Raw genomic sequence first — 14,389 nt, 5'->3', positions numbered from 1 at the left:
ACTCTAGCGTGACCTACATCTCCAATGACCCTATTTCGAAATAAGGTCCCATTCTGAGGTACGGGGGGTTTAGAACTGCAACATAGGATTTGGGTAGACACAATTCATACACCATGATGAGGTGCCACGAGGGAAGAGGATGAGCCTGGCACGTATTAGGGGCTCAGCGAATTAATCCCCATCCTGAGTGTCTACACTTCTTACAGCCATAGGCAGCTTACAGCCCGCTGGGACTCGGGTTGGGCCACTGAGTTTACACAGAGCACACGTAGGCCTTCTCCTGTCCCCAGCCTCCATTCCCACACCCCTGCAGGGAGGGAGTGGTGATGGTGAGGTGCCCTCAGGTTTGTCCCGGGGCTTCAACAACCTGATGTGAAGTGGTCACCGAGGGCCAAGGCCCTGCCTCAAGTGGCCTCCTGTTCCCCCCCGCCAGCGTCCCCCACTGGCCTCCCGGCTGCTCCTGCCTCAGGACCTTTGCACCTGCTGCTCCCCAGTCCGCAGCACTGTTCCTCCCAATAGCCATGCTGCTCACTCCTGCCTCACTCAGGTCTGCCTGCGGTCACCTCCGCCTGAGGCCTTCTCCCACCACCCTGTCCCCCGGCACCGCTATATACCCCCTCCCCCCCACACACACATCTGGCTTTATTCCTCCTCATAGCTTTGTTTATTGTGGTAAAACACACATAACATAAAATTGACGTTTTAACCATTTTTAGTGCACAGTTCAGTGGCATTCCGTCCACCCAGCCATCACCACCATCCATCTCCAGGACTCCCTCCATCCTCCCAAACCGAAACTCCGTCCCCATGGAACACGAACTCCCATCCGTCCCCAGCCCCCGGCGCCCACCATCTTCCTCGCCGTCTCTGGGAATGTGACGACCCTGGGGAGCTCATGGGCGTGGAATCACACAGGGGTTGTCCTTTTGTGTCGGGCTCATGTCACTGAGCACCACATCCTCGGGGTTCGTCCGTGTCGTGGCACGTGTCAGCACCCCCTTCCCTTCTGAGGCTGAATCCTATTCCGCCGTGCGAATCGGCCACCTTTTGTTTCCACACATACCGTCCACGGACACTAGGGTTGTTTCCACCTTTTGCCGCTGCGAACATGGGTGTGCAAGCGTCTGTCTGCACCCCTGCTTTCAGTTCTTCAGGGTGTATCCCCAGGAGCCTCGTAGCGTTTCAAATATTCATCTGCTTGTCTGTGCGCCGTCAGCCTCCCTCCCTGGAGTGCCAGCGGGGCAGGGACAGATTCCGCTTAGTGCTACTTGGCGTCTGTTTTGTCCACTGCTGTGTCCCTAATGCGTGGAAGGTGCCCGGCTCCGTGCGGACTGGTGGAGGGGTAAATGGAAGTCACTGCGAGTGGCACAGCAGGGAGACCTGCGTCCCGCAAGCCCCCCGGGGGTGCGTGAGCTCCTGTCCAATCACCCCACCGCCCACCCCTGCGCGAAGTGGCCGCTCTGGCCCCCCGCATGCCAGGCGCCGGCCCCCCGGCCTCAGCCCGCCGGTTGTTTCCACCACCTGAGCCATCGGTCCTCCTTTGATTAAGTCTCATTTTGCCGTGAAAGGAAAAGGAGGTGACAGTTGACTGGTGGGGGGAGGTCATTCATTCCAGAAAGGAAATTGGATGGCAGCATTTCCATCATCGGCGGCCCAGCCCCTGCTCCCAGCAAACACGCTTCCCCGCCCGTCCCCCGCTGTGGGCAGCAAAGCCAGTGTCTGTGCCCGCAGGCAAGGCAGCCCACACCCAGCCTCTGCCGGATCTCGTTAAACAGGCAGCTCCCGACGGATCGATGCCAGCCAAATGATGACCAGTTGTGGCCAGCAGTCCTTGAACGTGCTCACCGTCCTCTCGTTGCTGATCTCTGCAGGTAGAACCTCCGTGGGTATCCAGCGGGGCGGGAGCGGGGGTGCAGGGGTCCCTTCCCGGGGTCAGCACTAGCCCAGTGGGGGTCCCGGCTACTGGCAGGGGGGTGCCCCTAGTCCCCCGGCATCCCCCTGGTGAGGAGCTAATGTTCGGTGCCGTTCAGTGAGAACCTACTGTGTGCTGCGCCCCACGTGCCTATGGCAGGAGCCACACTGAATGTCCTCCTGGGCGCAGTGGGGTTAATGGTGGCTGCCAGCCTGGGGAAAGCCTTCCCATGAATTCTCTACCTACGCCTGAAGGTCAAGTCCAAAATGTCGTGGTCATCCCATTGTATGGATGAGGAAACTGAGTCTTAGAGCAGAACTGGCTAGCAGGAGGCAACACAGCTAGCGCAGGGGCTGGGGTCCTTCTCCACCTGCCAGCACCCGACCACCTCCTAGGCACCCCTACTGCAGCAGATGGGCTCTCACGCTCCTGTTTACAAAGATGGGCATAAAGCAAGTCCTTCGGCTGCTCCAAACTAAAGCTGGCCTCCTGGAGAAGCCTGCCTTACCTCCTGACAGCAGCGGCGGCTGGCTGAGCCCTGTTCTGAGCAAGTCACCTGCTCTGTGTCTCCCTCGGTCTCTGTCTCCCTGTCTCTCTTGTTCGTACATCCGTGCACAGGACGTCCTCATGCCCTCTTGCCCCTTTGTTGAGGGCCTGGCTCGGAGGGAGGCCATGAAGGGCCCTGGGGACTGGGGGCTTCAGGACAGCAGAGCCAAAGCCAGGCCAAGGGTCTGGGGGCCACTGTTTACCAAGTTCCTCCTTGACTCCTTTTCTATGCATTAGCGCATCTGGTCCTCACTGCCTCCTGGGAGAGAGGAGGAGGCCTTCATCCCTTTTACAAGTGAGGAAACAGGGCTCAAAGAAGGACCGTGAGCTGCCCGAGGCCACAGTCACGTGGCTGATAGATGATGGCGCACTGTGGTTGTCCCTCAGAGCCCAAGAGAGCGGCTCTCTCCTTGGTGTCCCCTCTCCACTTGGACCTGTTCTCCTGGTGACTCAGAACCCGCTGGCCTCCTAACAGAGCATCCCTCTGCCCTCGGGCCCCAGGCACGGGCTGAGAACCACACTGAGCCTGGAAGCCAGCAGGTGCAGCCCTGTGTTATCCATTCACTCACTCACTCCTACCTCCCTGCTCAAAGCAAGGCCGAAGCTTTGCTGTTTACAAAACTCTCCTCGGAGCCCCAGCCGTCCGGGCTGCCAGGGGTCTCCCATCTGTGGGGGGAAGGAGGCCCAGAGAGGTCGTGATAGCACAGGTAACCCCGCGTGCTCCACGGTTCAGAGCCCGCTGTCCCGGCTCCTAGCTTTAGGCAACTTCAGCTCCTTCTTCCTTGGGAAGCGGCAGTGGTCTCCTTGTCTTTGCCAAATGGCAACACAATCGGCACTGACCCTCCGGGGTGGCCAGGTGATCCAGTGGGACGTCTCCTGTCCCCTGCCTTACCCAGCCTCCCTCCCCACCCCAGCTCTGCGCAGTGGGCTCCCCTGAAGCCCAGCTCAAAGGCCACCTCCCCACTCTGTCCCTTCCCTCCCTGGTTCCTGCCTCAGGTCCTAGCCTCTCGATCCAGCCTCAGGGCCTGAGCTGGTCTTTCTAACTAGCTGCTTGCATGTCGCTCCCTGCGAGCTGACCCGCAGCAGGGCGTCCTCACCTGTCTGGACAGACACTGGACTTCCTGCCTCTAACCCTCCCATCCAGCCACCAGCATGTCCTTCCTCTGGGCGGGCAGGTCCCAAACCCCAGCCCATCGGCCTCCCCTGCAGGGCTTGCCTCCCACGCCAGCGTTGCTCATTCAGAAGGTCTGCTGAGGGGCCTGAGAAACTGCTTTGTGACATGTCCCCAGAAGATGCAGATGCAGCAGGTCAGGTCCACGCTGTGAGACTCCTGCTCTGAGCCTCAGTTTTCTCCTCTGTACAATGGGAGTACATGAGATTAAATGAGATGGGGCATGCCCCGCCAAGGATGGGGCATCCTTAGAGCCCCTGTCTCTCCACAGGAGGGTCTTCTGTTTCCCAAGGTCAAGGCCGAGCAAGGGGGCCTGGAGGGCTCCCCTGAACCCTGAAACTCTGGGGCCCTCTTCCCAAAGTGCTCACGTCTATCCCCATGAAATAGGGTGCTGTACTTTGGGCACAGGATTTCAGGAGGCCACCCAAGCCAGCCTCAGCACTCCAGCTCGTGAGGCCCGTCCGCCCACCGGCCAGCACCGCACAGCGGGGACTCCCCTCCGGCAGCCCCAGGCGGGCACACAGGGAGCCGTGTGCGCTGCTGTCTGGTTACCGTTCCGCAGAGACAGAGCTTTCAACTAGCTGAGGAGCTTTTGCAAAACCAGAGCCTTTGTGGTTAGAGACATGTATTCAGCCAATGAAGCCCCTTTTCAGCAATACAAATTAGATACAGCGATCCCTTTTATGAAGATACTAATTAAGCCAGAGACAGTGGGCTCCAGGTTTTTTTCCATTGTTACATTTGCTTAGGCTTTCGCTCCTATTTATCACCATCCGCACGACTGGTAAATACTGTCCTGGGTTTGCAGCAGCCTCTGTGGCTGAATAGGGGCCTCCCTCCTTGAGCCAGGGGAGGGAGGGCCCAAAGCCAGGGCAGCTTTGTGACCGTGAGATGAGGGTGGCCAAGGCAGGCCCCTGGGGACCTCTGGGGCTAGGGCACTGGTTTAGTAGAAACCGTGGTACCGAGGAGATGCTGCTTCCTTCAAGAGGGGGCCCGGTTCCTGCGCCCATGCTGCTCTCCAGCCAGGTGTCCTGGGCTTGGGGGCGGGCCACCCCCAGTCCACACGGTAGCAGAGGTTATTAAAGCCAGTGACAGGAGTGGAGAGGGCTGGATGTCAGACCCAAGCAGGCTTGAGTTGGATTCCCTCCACTACCTCTTATCAGCTCAGATCACGGAGCCTCAGTGGGATCCCAGACCTGCTGCTAGGCTGGCCAAATGGGTTAAATGGGATGTAGTATATGACGTGCATAGTAGGCGCTCAGTTAATGTTGTGTCCTAGTTGAGTGCCTGCTGTGTGCAGAGCCCCTGGAGGGGATCCCCATGAGGCTTAAGATGCAGCCCTGCCTGCAAGGAGCCCCCCGTCTAGGGGACACATGGAAGCAGGGCTGGTGTTGAGGGGGGTCTGGGACATGACATCAGCCTGGAGCCAGCTTCCTGGACCACAAAGCCTTCCTGGGGAGGGAAGAGGCTAGCAGCACCGTAGAACAGACTGACCGGGCTCCCTGTCCCGGCGCTCGTGGACTCCCGGGGCAGCGGGCTTGGGGAAGCCCCCCACTGAGCCCGGGCCTCTGTTTTCCAGTCTTGTCTGCGCATTTCCGGGTCTGTGAGCCGTATACGGACCACAAAGGCCGCTATCACTTTGGCTTCCACTGCCCCCGGCTCTCGGACAACAAAACCTTCATTCTCTGCTGTCACCATAACAACACGGTTTTCAAATACTGCTGCAACGAGACAGAGTTCCAGGCGGTGATGCAGGCAAACCTCACGGCCGGCTCCGAGGGCTACATGCACAAGTGAGTACCGCGCTGGGGCCCCCGTGGCGGCGGGGGGCCACTCAATCACCCCATCCCCTGGGGCAGCTGTCGGGGAACCAGAGCAGGACAGGTGGGCCTGGAAGGATTCTGGAGAAGTCTTCAGGTGACAGGTTTGCTGGCCTGTCTGTCCTCTGACTTTAGCCTTGTCTTCTGAGAAATGGACACAATACCCACCTCCCCGGGCTGCTGCAGAAGTTAAGTGAAGTCGAGGATGGGGAATGGAAGGCTTAGAGGCATGGAAGGTGCATGGACCAGGAATCCACATTCTTTCCTTCGTTATTTATTTGTGCAACAGATATTGATTGGCGGTTCTGACCCAGAGATTAATCCCAGGCAGCCTCTTTCCTTAAGGTGATTAAAACATAAGAGACCAAGGCTCTAATGGAAGGGACCAAGAGTGTAAAGAAAGAGAAATTAACCCTGCAGAAAAGCAGTGGGGATATGCTAAGGAAAGGCAAGCAGGATTGAAACAACATGCATTTCTCTCATCATGAGTGAAAGAAACTAAGCATCTTTCCACATGTTTGAGAGCCACTTGTATTTCTTTTACTGAGAGCCAGCTGTTTATGTCCTTTGCCGTTTTCCTATTGAATTGTTGGCTTTTTTCTTATTTATTTATAGGGACTCTTTATATATGAAAGAAATACAATGAGTTGCAAATATTTTCTCAATGTGTCTTTAAATTTGTGATGCTTTTATCTCATGCTTAATTTTTAGTTGTTATATAATCAAATTGGATCTATTTCTTTTCTTTTATATCTTCTGGGTTTTGTATCAGACTGAGAAAGGCTTTCTCTACTCAGAGGTCATTAAAAATCCACTCATGTTTTCCTTTACTTTTTTTATGTTTTAATTTTTCACCTTCAAATCTTTGATCTGTTAGGAATTTACTTGGATGTAAGTTTTGAAGTAGGAATCCAACTTTATTTATTTTTTTCCAAATGGGTAGCCAATTGTCCCAATACCATTCACTGAATTGTCCATCTTTCCCCCACTGATGTAAACTGCAAACTTATATATTATAATATACTAGATTTGAGTATCTAGATAGATTGTGATACATTTTCATGGCTTTCATTGTCTATCCATACACTAGTATCTCACTGTGTTACCTCCTGCGGCTTTTGATATGTTTTAATGCCTTCTTAATCTATTCCCTCAGCTCTTTTGTTATACGAACTTTAGAAGTAGCTTGTGTAGTCTTGCCCCTCCAAGAATCCACTTAGTATTTTTTACTGAGATTGTGTTGAACTCATAGATTAAGTCAAAGAGAATGGACTTTTCATGGTACTGAATCCAAGAACACAGTACAGATAATCCCTGACTTATGAGGATTCAACTTATGAATTTTCAACTTTACAATGGTAAGAAAGTGGCATGCATTCAGTAGAATCCATACTTTGAAATTTGATCTCATCCCAGGCTAGCAGAATACAGTACAATTATCAAAAAAAAAACCTTGTTTGTAATGCTGGGCAGTGGTTGTGAGCTGAAGCTCCCAGTCAGCCAGGCAATCATGAGGCTCGACACCCAACATACTTGCAAGCTTTCTGTCCCCATACAACCATTCCGGTTTTCACTTTCAGTACAGTATTTAATAAATTACATGACATAGTCCACAACTTGATAATCAAATAGGCTTTGTGGTAGATGATTTTGCCCCAGTGTAGGCTAATGTGAGTGTTCTGAGCACGTTTAAGGTCAGCTGGGCTACACTGTGATGTTTGGTGGGTTGGGTGTAGTAAATGCAGTGTGTACTTATGATATTTTTAACTTACAATTGGCTTATTGGGACATAGCCACATCATAAGTTGAGGAAGATCTGTTTCTTTCCACTTGTTCAAATTTTCTTTCATAGTGTTTTGGAATTATCTTCATAGATATTGTATGCATATCTTTGCACTTGTTCCTACTTATTTCTTTGTACACTGCTATTATAAATAGGGTCTTTTCTCCCATTACATCTTTCAACTGACTCTCATTTAGATGACAAAACTTAACAGTTTCTATATATGAATTTTATACCCAGCCACCTTACTGAAATTTCTTATCTTTGTTATACTTTTTCTGTTGATAATCTCTTAAGTTTCCCATTATGCTATTTGCAAACAATGATAACTTTATTTGCTTTCCAGTTTTTGTGCCTCATTTCTTTTTCTTGTCCAGTCATGTTGGCTAGTACCTCTAAAACCATCTTTGGAATTATCAAGCGCTCTTCTCTTCTTCCTGATATTAATTGGGCTGCTTCAGATATTTTCCCAATAAGCCTGAGGCTGACTCTTGGGTGGCTCTATTTTTTTCATGGCAAGGAAAAGTCCAATTGGAAGGAGGGTTTGTTGAGTGACTGTGGAAGGGAGTGGTGGCACCACTGGGGGGTCTGAGCCCCAATCTGTCTGTCTGATGTTGGGGCTTGAATACTTTGCTGCTGTGCCGTGCTCCCTCAGGGGAAATCTCCTTTCCCTTTGGTCAGGCAGGAGATGCAGACTCCTTGAATATCATCCAAATCTCCCTCCTCCCACCAAGGCCGACTCCCCAGCCTTCCTTCCTCAAATGCATGGGTGCTTCCCCTGAATATCTTGCCATCTGCTCAGGCCTTAGAATAACTCTGTGTGTGAAGTCGTTCAGCAAGTCCTGTCCATCACAAGGGCTGGAATCAGGCCTGGAATCTGACCCAAGCCTTCTGTAAGACCACAGACTGACTCCCTGAGTGTGGGGACTGGTGCCAGCACTGAGGTTAGGACCCCGGAGTGCTGTCCTTGCCGGCCAAAAGCCAGACGGAAGACAGAGGCTTGGCAAGGCAAGCAGACTTCTCCAAGGCTCTGGTGACTAGTGTCTGGGATCCTCGTTTTGAAGCCCACAGGTTTCTATAATCTGCACATTTCCACAGGATCTCACACAGAATACTCCATCATTTCAGCACCGCGGGGTCTCGTTGCTGTGAGGAAGGGTTCAGCCATACAATAAAGCCATTCCCCTGGGGAGGAATGGAAATATTAAAGAAGTTTAGCTTAGTTCTGATTCTTTAATCTCAGAAAGCACTTACGGAGTGCATGGCACGGGGCCAGCTTGGTGCTCAGCTCCGTCCTTGCCATGTCACTGAGGGCACCTGACGGCCCATCCTGAGCCCACATCACACACGGGGAGGGTGAGGCACGGGGAGGTTGTGTAACTTGCCCGATGGAGGCAGCCCATCAGTGGGGGAGCCAGGAGCCCAGCCGAGTCTGGAGGCTGCTTTAATAAATCTGGGGCCTCCACCAATGGAGGCAGATCCGAGTGGGGAGGCCCTAGAGTGGGGATCCCTACCATAGCACCACTGACACCTGGGGCTGGATCTCTTTCTGGGCAGGGGGTGGGGGGGCTGCCCTGTGTGTAGCAGCCTCTCTCGCCACCACCCACGAGACACTGGGAGCAACCCCACCCCTCCAGCTGGCTGTGACAGCCAGCCCTGTCTCCTGATGTTGCCAGCTGTGGGGTGCAGGATTGCCCTGCTTGGGATCCACTGCTCTGGAGGGATTCCTCCTTGTTATTCCCCACCTCCCTTCCCACAGATGTGGACAGAGGCCCAGAGAGGCGCTGTGCCTACGCCAGAATAATTGGGCTCTGCTCCTCACCCAGGCTGTACCACACCCATCGTCCTTGCGTTTCATGCAGGGAGGCATGGTGCCGGGTTCCCCTGCATCCAGAAGTTGGGAGCCATGTGGTCCAGAAGAATGAGCATTTCCAGGAAGGTTTCCCTGCGGCCTGAGTATGAAGTGCAAGGGGAAGCATGGGGAGGGGCGCAGGGGCTGGGGACCCGTGTGAGCCCAGCCCGTCTAGACGGCCCCGGGACAGCAATACCCCTTCCCGGGCTTCCCGAAGATGCACAGGGCCCGTTGGTGGCCATGGCGCCTGGCACCCGCCCACCTCCCCCACCCTGCCAGTGAATCAGCGAGGGGGCAGGGCTGGTGACAGGGAAAAGAAGAGCGCTTCTGATGACTTATTTATTTGTGTTTTTCTGGAGGAACAGAATGGTTTGTTTTGGTTCTCGCTGCCTGGCAGAAAAGGCAGGCAGAGCGAAGGAAGCAGCCTCGCCAGGCCCATGGCCACGGCAAGGTGCCACGTCCTGCCGTGTGGGCAGAGGCCCTGGGTGTTTGGGAGAGGGTACTGCACACCGTCCCTTGCCGGGTGACCCAGACCCAGAGCCCTGAACCAGCAGGGCCCGCGGTCAGCTCTCCCTGGGGACAGTGGTGTCCTGGGGCGGAGTCGTGTGCGGTGAGTGGGCGTTCCTCCGCCGGGCAGGTGGGCTGCGAGAGGGCGAGAATGGGAGAGGGATTCTAGGAAGGCAGAAGGGTCCTCCGAGGACGGAGTGGATGAATGAGCGTTCTTCCCTTGGCCGCAGGTGAAACCTCTGTCCCCTAAAACTTTCCTTTCCCCAGTGCCTGAGGACCCGAGAGCCCCGGGCCCTGTTCTGCAGGCTTTATAGCCCCATCCAGATGCTTCAGGTTCTGAGTGCAGTCCCTGAGTGTGGTCAGAAGCTTCTGGATGTTCTTGTCCATTGTTCAACCCCGTCAGGCCTGTTACACACAAAACCTGCCTACACACTGGCAGTCTTCTGAAGACTGAAGAGGTTCTAGAATCACGATGTTTCTTGATCTAATACACTCTGCCAAGCCAGGGGGAGGGAGACAAATGAACACTGGTGAGCACTTACTGTAGTGTGAGGGGCCTCACTCGCCCCTTTGATCCACGGAGAGGTGTTATCTATGGAGAAGGTCCCCTGGCCCCCTTACACCAGGCCTGAGGCTCAGAGAGGGTGGAAAGTTGCCTGTAGTCACACAGCACGCAGGGGGCAGAGCAGGGTTGGGGACAGGTGCGTCAGTCCCCACTGCTCGAGACTCAAAGGCTGATTTTGGGCTCACACTCCGTGTCCTTCTGGGGTCACCTGTGGCTCTGTGCGTGGAGCCTTCTGTGACCCAGGCCCATGAAGTGCATCCCATCTGGGGCAGGATGTCCCCATGGCAGAGGGAAAAGGACACAGGTGAAACCACGAGGTGGCTCTTGGACTTCTGCTCAGAAGCAGCCACAATACTTCTGCTCATACTCTATTGGCCAAAGCACATCACTTGGCCAAGTCTGTTACCAGCAGGGTGGGAAGAGGTGCGGGGACCGAAGCAGGGAGGGTTGGTGAGTATTTTGATAGTCGTGGGCTCTGCTTCACTGGCCCAGAGCCCATGCCCCATGGGGAGGGGCGCAGGGGCTGGGGACCCGTGTGAGCCTACCTGGGATAGCCTGGGTCCTGCCGTGTGGCCTCAGGCATGTTGCCTGGCCTCTCAGGGCCCAGATGGACTGAGCATTCCTGTGCGCCTGACTCATAGGAGCCGGCACTCACCACGTCCTTCCCCCTCTCAGCCCCGTGCTATCTCATTAAGGCCCATAAATAACACCACCAAGTCGGGCCATTGTTATCGCTGTTTTACAGATGAGGAAAGTAAAGCTCGGGGGAGGGAAAGGTGCAGAGCTGGGCTTTGAATTCACGCAGCCCTGACGTCTCGGGCCCAGAATGTCGCCACCAGGGTCACCAGCTTGTCACACCGACCCACAGGCCACCCTGTGAGTGGACTCAGGGCTCAGATAGCGTAGGTGAGGTCGGCCGAGGGGCCGTGGCCCCCTCCCAGCCAGCGCAGCCCGTGTTCCTCTCTCGCCTGATGGCCGCAGCAGCTCACCTCCTCCGCCCGCAGTGGGGACTCCCTCCTGTCCACAGCACCCTCTCCTGCTGACGTACCTGCTCCTATAACCAGTAGGTATTCGAGGAGACTCCTCCAGCCGAGTTTTTGTTTATCACTTGGGAGACACTGAAAGAATTTGAATCCGTAAATATCCCGAAACACACTGAAAATTTGCTATCTGTGGCTTTGGCTGGCTTCCCATCTTGCCCCATAAAACAGCCTCTGTTTTATCTTCTGCCCTTTACAAAGCATATGCATACACACAACAAAAACCCCTGCATCTGGATGGAATTAATTTCCAGATCACATTTTTTAAATTAAATTAAAAAACCCGGAATGCTTCCAGCCGGCCAACCGCGGGGAGGGCAGGCCGAGAAAGGCAGGAGAGCTGCCTGGGGATGTGGCCTGGGCTCTCCAGCCAGCTGCCACCTCCCGTGTGGGCTCCCTTGCAGGGAAGTGGGAGTCGGCGAATGTGGGGTCTCCTGCAGGTGCGCCCCTGCTTTCTCTGAGCGGGGAGAGCAGGGGGAGCGGGCCACCACTCCGCATCCCCCCCCGAATGCCAGTTGGAACAGGCGGCTGCAGAGGTCCGCGGGCCCAGCAACGCCCACGCACGCAAAGCCAGTGACACGCTGAGATGCGGGATGCTCTGGGGGGTGGGGACTGGACTCCGTCCTCAGGTCCTCAGGTCCTGGTACGGGCTGAACTGGGACAAGTGGGCATGCCACGCAGTTGCGGGAAATCCCTCCCTGGACATCCAGGCGTGACCTTGGGGTTTTCTCAAGATTCAGCACACTCTGGGGTTAGGTGATCTGGGTCCGAGTCCCAGTGCGGCCACTTCCCAGCAGGCCAGTGACTTGGCCTCCCTGGCCCTCATTTCCCCATTTGTGCAGGGGGCAGGCTGGCCCGTCCGCTCCCTGCCGGTATCGTTGTGGGGACTGAGAAGCACAGGGCGCCGGCGTGTTCTCTTTGCTAGTAGTGCTCTTCACTGTTAGTGCATATGTAGAGAGGAGGTAAAATCTAGTGAAGAAGCTAATATATCAAGGCCACCATTGTCACCAGCTCACCACAGCATTCCATGCATGTCAGCTTCAGTGACATCAGCAGCCGCTCTGCACTGAGTGTCGGGCACGCAAAGATACGTGGGACCCCGACCCCAGCCTCAGGGAGCTCTGAGCTCGAGGAGCCAACCATCCTACAAAACAGCCAGGACAACACCGTGTGTTCTGGGAAACCCAGTGACTTTGGGAGCCCGAGGGAGGAGTTGGATCTAACAGAGGACATCAAGGAAGGCTTCCTGGAGGAGGTGATAGCTGAGCTGAGACGTGGGTGCACAGGAGGTAGGGAGTGAGCTCCAGGCAGAGGAGCCACGTCGACCAAGGCCTGGAGGTGACTCGTCCGCTCTGAGAGGGCAGGAGCGAGGCTTCTGAGTTCAGATCCTAGCTCTTCACCTAATGGCTATGAGATCCTAGATGAGTCTCTTAACTTCTCCGAGCCTCAGTTTCCCATCTATAACACGGGGCTGGTGGTGACAGCAGCGACGCTTCCTTCTGTGTTCGCTCTGGGTGCCAAACGGGCTACCGACATGCACTGCGTGCCGCTCTCCTTACTCTGGTTCTTTCTCAGTCCTGCTGGCTCCAGGCCCAGCTGCGGCCTGGCCACCACCCCCGGCTGGCGTCACGGTCCCCCTCTCTGCGGGGCAGCATCTGCACACAGCTGCCCTGCCTCCCCCTTCCCGCTGCCCTCCCTCAGCCCTGAAGCTGCTGCCATGGGAACCACCAGGAAGAGGCCTGGTGCCTGCAGCAATGCCGTGGGGGCTCCGGGGAGCCTGGAGAGAGGGTGCTGGGGAAAGCAGGAGGGCCGGAGACTGGAGCCAGGCCCGTCTCCTCTGGCCACGTGGGCATCCACCCCAGGACTCGTGCCTCCACCAGCCAGGCAGGGCTGCCAGCCCCTGTTCCCCGACAGAAATTCCACACCCCGATGTAGCCAGGCAAAGCTAGCCTCCCCTGGCAGTGAGGCAGCTTGGGGCCTGGCTGTCAGTCATTCACACCTTAGCGTGAACAAGCCCCCGAGACTGCTGCAGGCCTCATGGAGGTGGTGGCTGGAGGTAGGACCCCACAAGGGAAAGGGGGTGGCCCAGATACGGAATTGCATCTTGCCCCTCAAGCAGATACTGAGCCCTGAGCACTTACCATGCCTGCTCCATGCCAAGTGCTTGGATACCCGGAGACCACCCACTTGAGGGGCCTCCAAGCACCCAAGCCAAGTCTTCAGGGGCGCGGGAGTGTTTGGCTAAGTAAGGGGACGGATGGCGTTCCAGGTAAAGCGCACATGTGAGCAAAAGTGAGCAGCCCTGGCCCCAGGCCCGGGGGTCAGAGGGCAAGAGCCCCTGCCTCACTGCTGAGACCAAGGCTGGGAAGGGGAGAACTGAGACTGAGATGAGCTCAGTCATCTCCCGCAGGCCCAGAGACACGTAGGGGCTCTCCCAGGCCACACAGCAAAGCTGGGCCAAGCGGGAACCTGGACCAGGCCCCCTGGCTCGGGGCCTGTGCTCTCCAGCCTCAGGCAGGTCTAGAGGGATCTGCCGTGGGGCCCCAGGACACCAAGGGGCCCTGTCTGGGCAGGAGCTGGTCCGGGGGGGGTCCCTCCTCGTGAGCAGGGGCAGCGAGGCTGGATGCTGGCTCTCGGCAGTGTGCCTCCCCTCTGCTGCCTGCCTCTGCACACCCACCTGCGCACACACGCCTGCGCACACCTGCCCGAGCACACACGCCCGCGCACACCCGTCTGAGCACACCCGCCTGCGCACACCCGCCCGCGCACACTCGCCTGCACACACCCGCCTGAGCACACACGCCCGTGCACACCCACCTGCACACACATTCCTGCGCACACCCACCTGAGCACACTTACCCACGGACACTTGCCTGAGCACACACGCCTGCGCACACCCACCTGCACACACACTCCTGCGCACACCCGCCTGAGCACAAACGCCCACGCACACCCACCTGCACACACCCGCTTGAGCACACCCACCCGTGGACACTCGCCTGAGCGCACCCGCCTGCGCGCACCCGCCCGAGCACACCCTCCTGCGCACACACGCCCGCGCACACCCGCCCAAGCACACACACCCGCGCACACACGCCCGAGCACACACCCTCCGGAGCACACCCGCCTGCTCACACCCACCTGCGCACACCCGCCTTGCACACCCACCTGAGGACACCCTCCTGTGCACACC

The 14,389-nt window shown here is 56.4% G+C and overlaps 1 protein-coding gene across 2 annotated transcripts in view; it reads left to right on the top strand.

Annotated features, from left to right (window-relative positions):
• The window catches only part of SHISAL1 (shisa like 1), a 133,092-nt gene that overhangs the window by 87,511 nt on the left and 31,192 nt on the right, over positions 1-14,389 (top strand). For both annotated transcript variants that reach the window (XM_032416384.1, XM_032416383.1), the window contains exons 2-3: positions 1,776-1,871; positions 5,209-5,422. In XM_032416384.1, the coding sequence (XP_032272275.1) occupies positions 1,805-1,871; positions 5,209-5,422 (281 nt within the window). In that variant the 5' untranslated portion in view covers positions 1,776-1,804. The remainder of the gene's footprint in view (positions 1-1,775; positions 1,872-5,208; positions 5,423-14,389) is intronic.

Source organism: Phoca vitulina, unplaced genomic scaffold (genome assembly GCF_004348235.1).
Source record: "Phoca vitulina isolate PV1807 unplaced genomic scaffold, GSC_HSeal_1.0 scaffold19, whole genome shotgun sequence".
Taxonomy (NCBI): Eukaryota; Metazoa; Chordata; class Mammalia; order Carnivora; family Phocidae; genus Phoca; species Phoca vitulina.
This window is presented reverse-complemented; position numbering and strand designations above follow the sequence as displayed.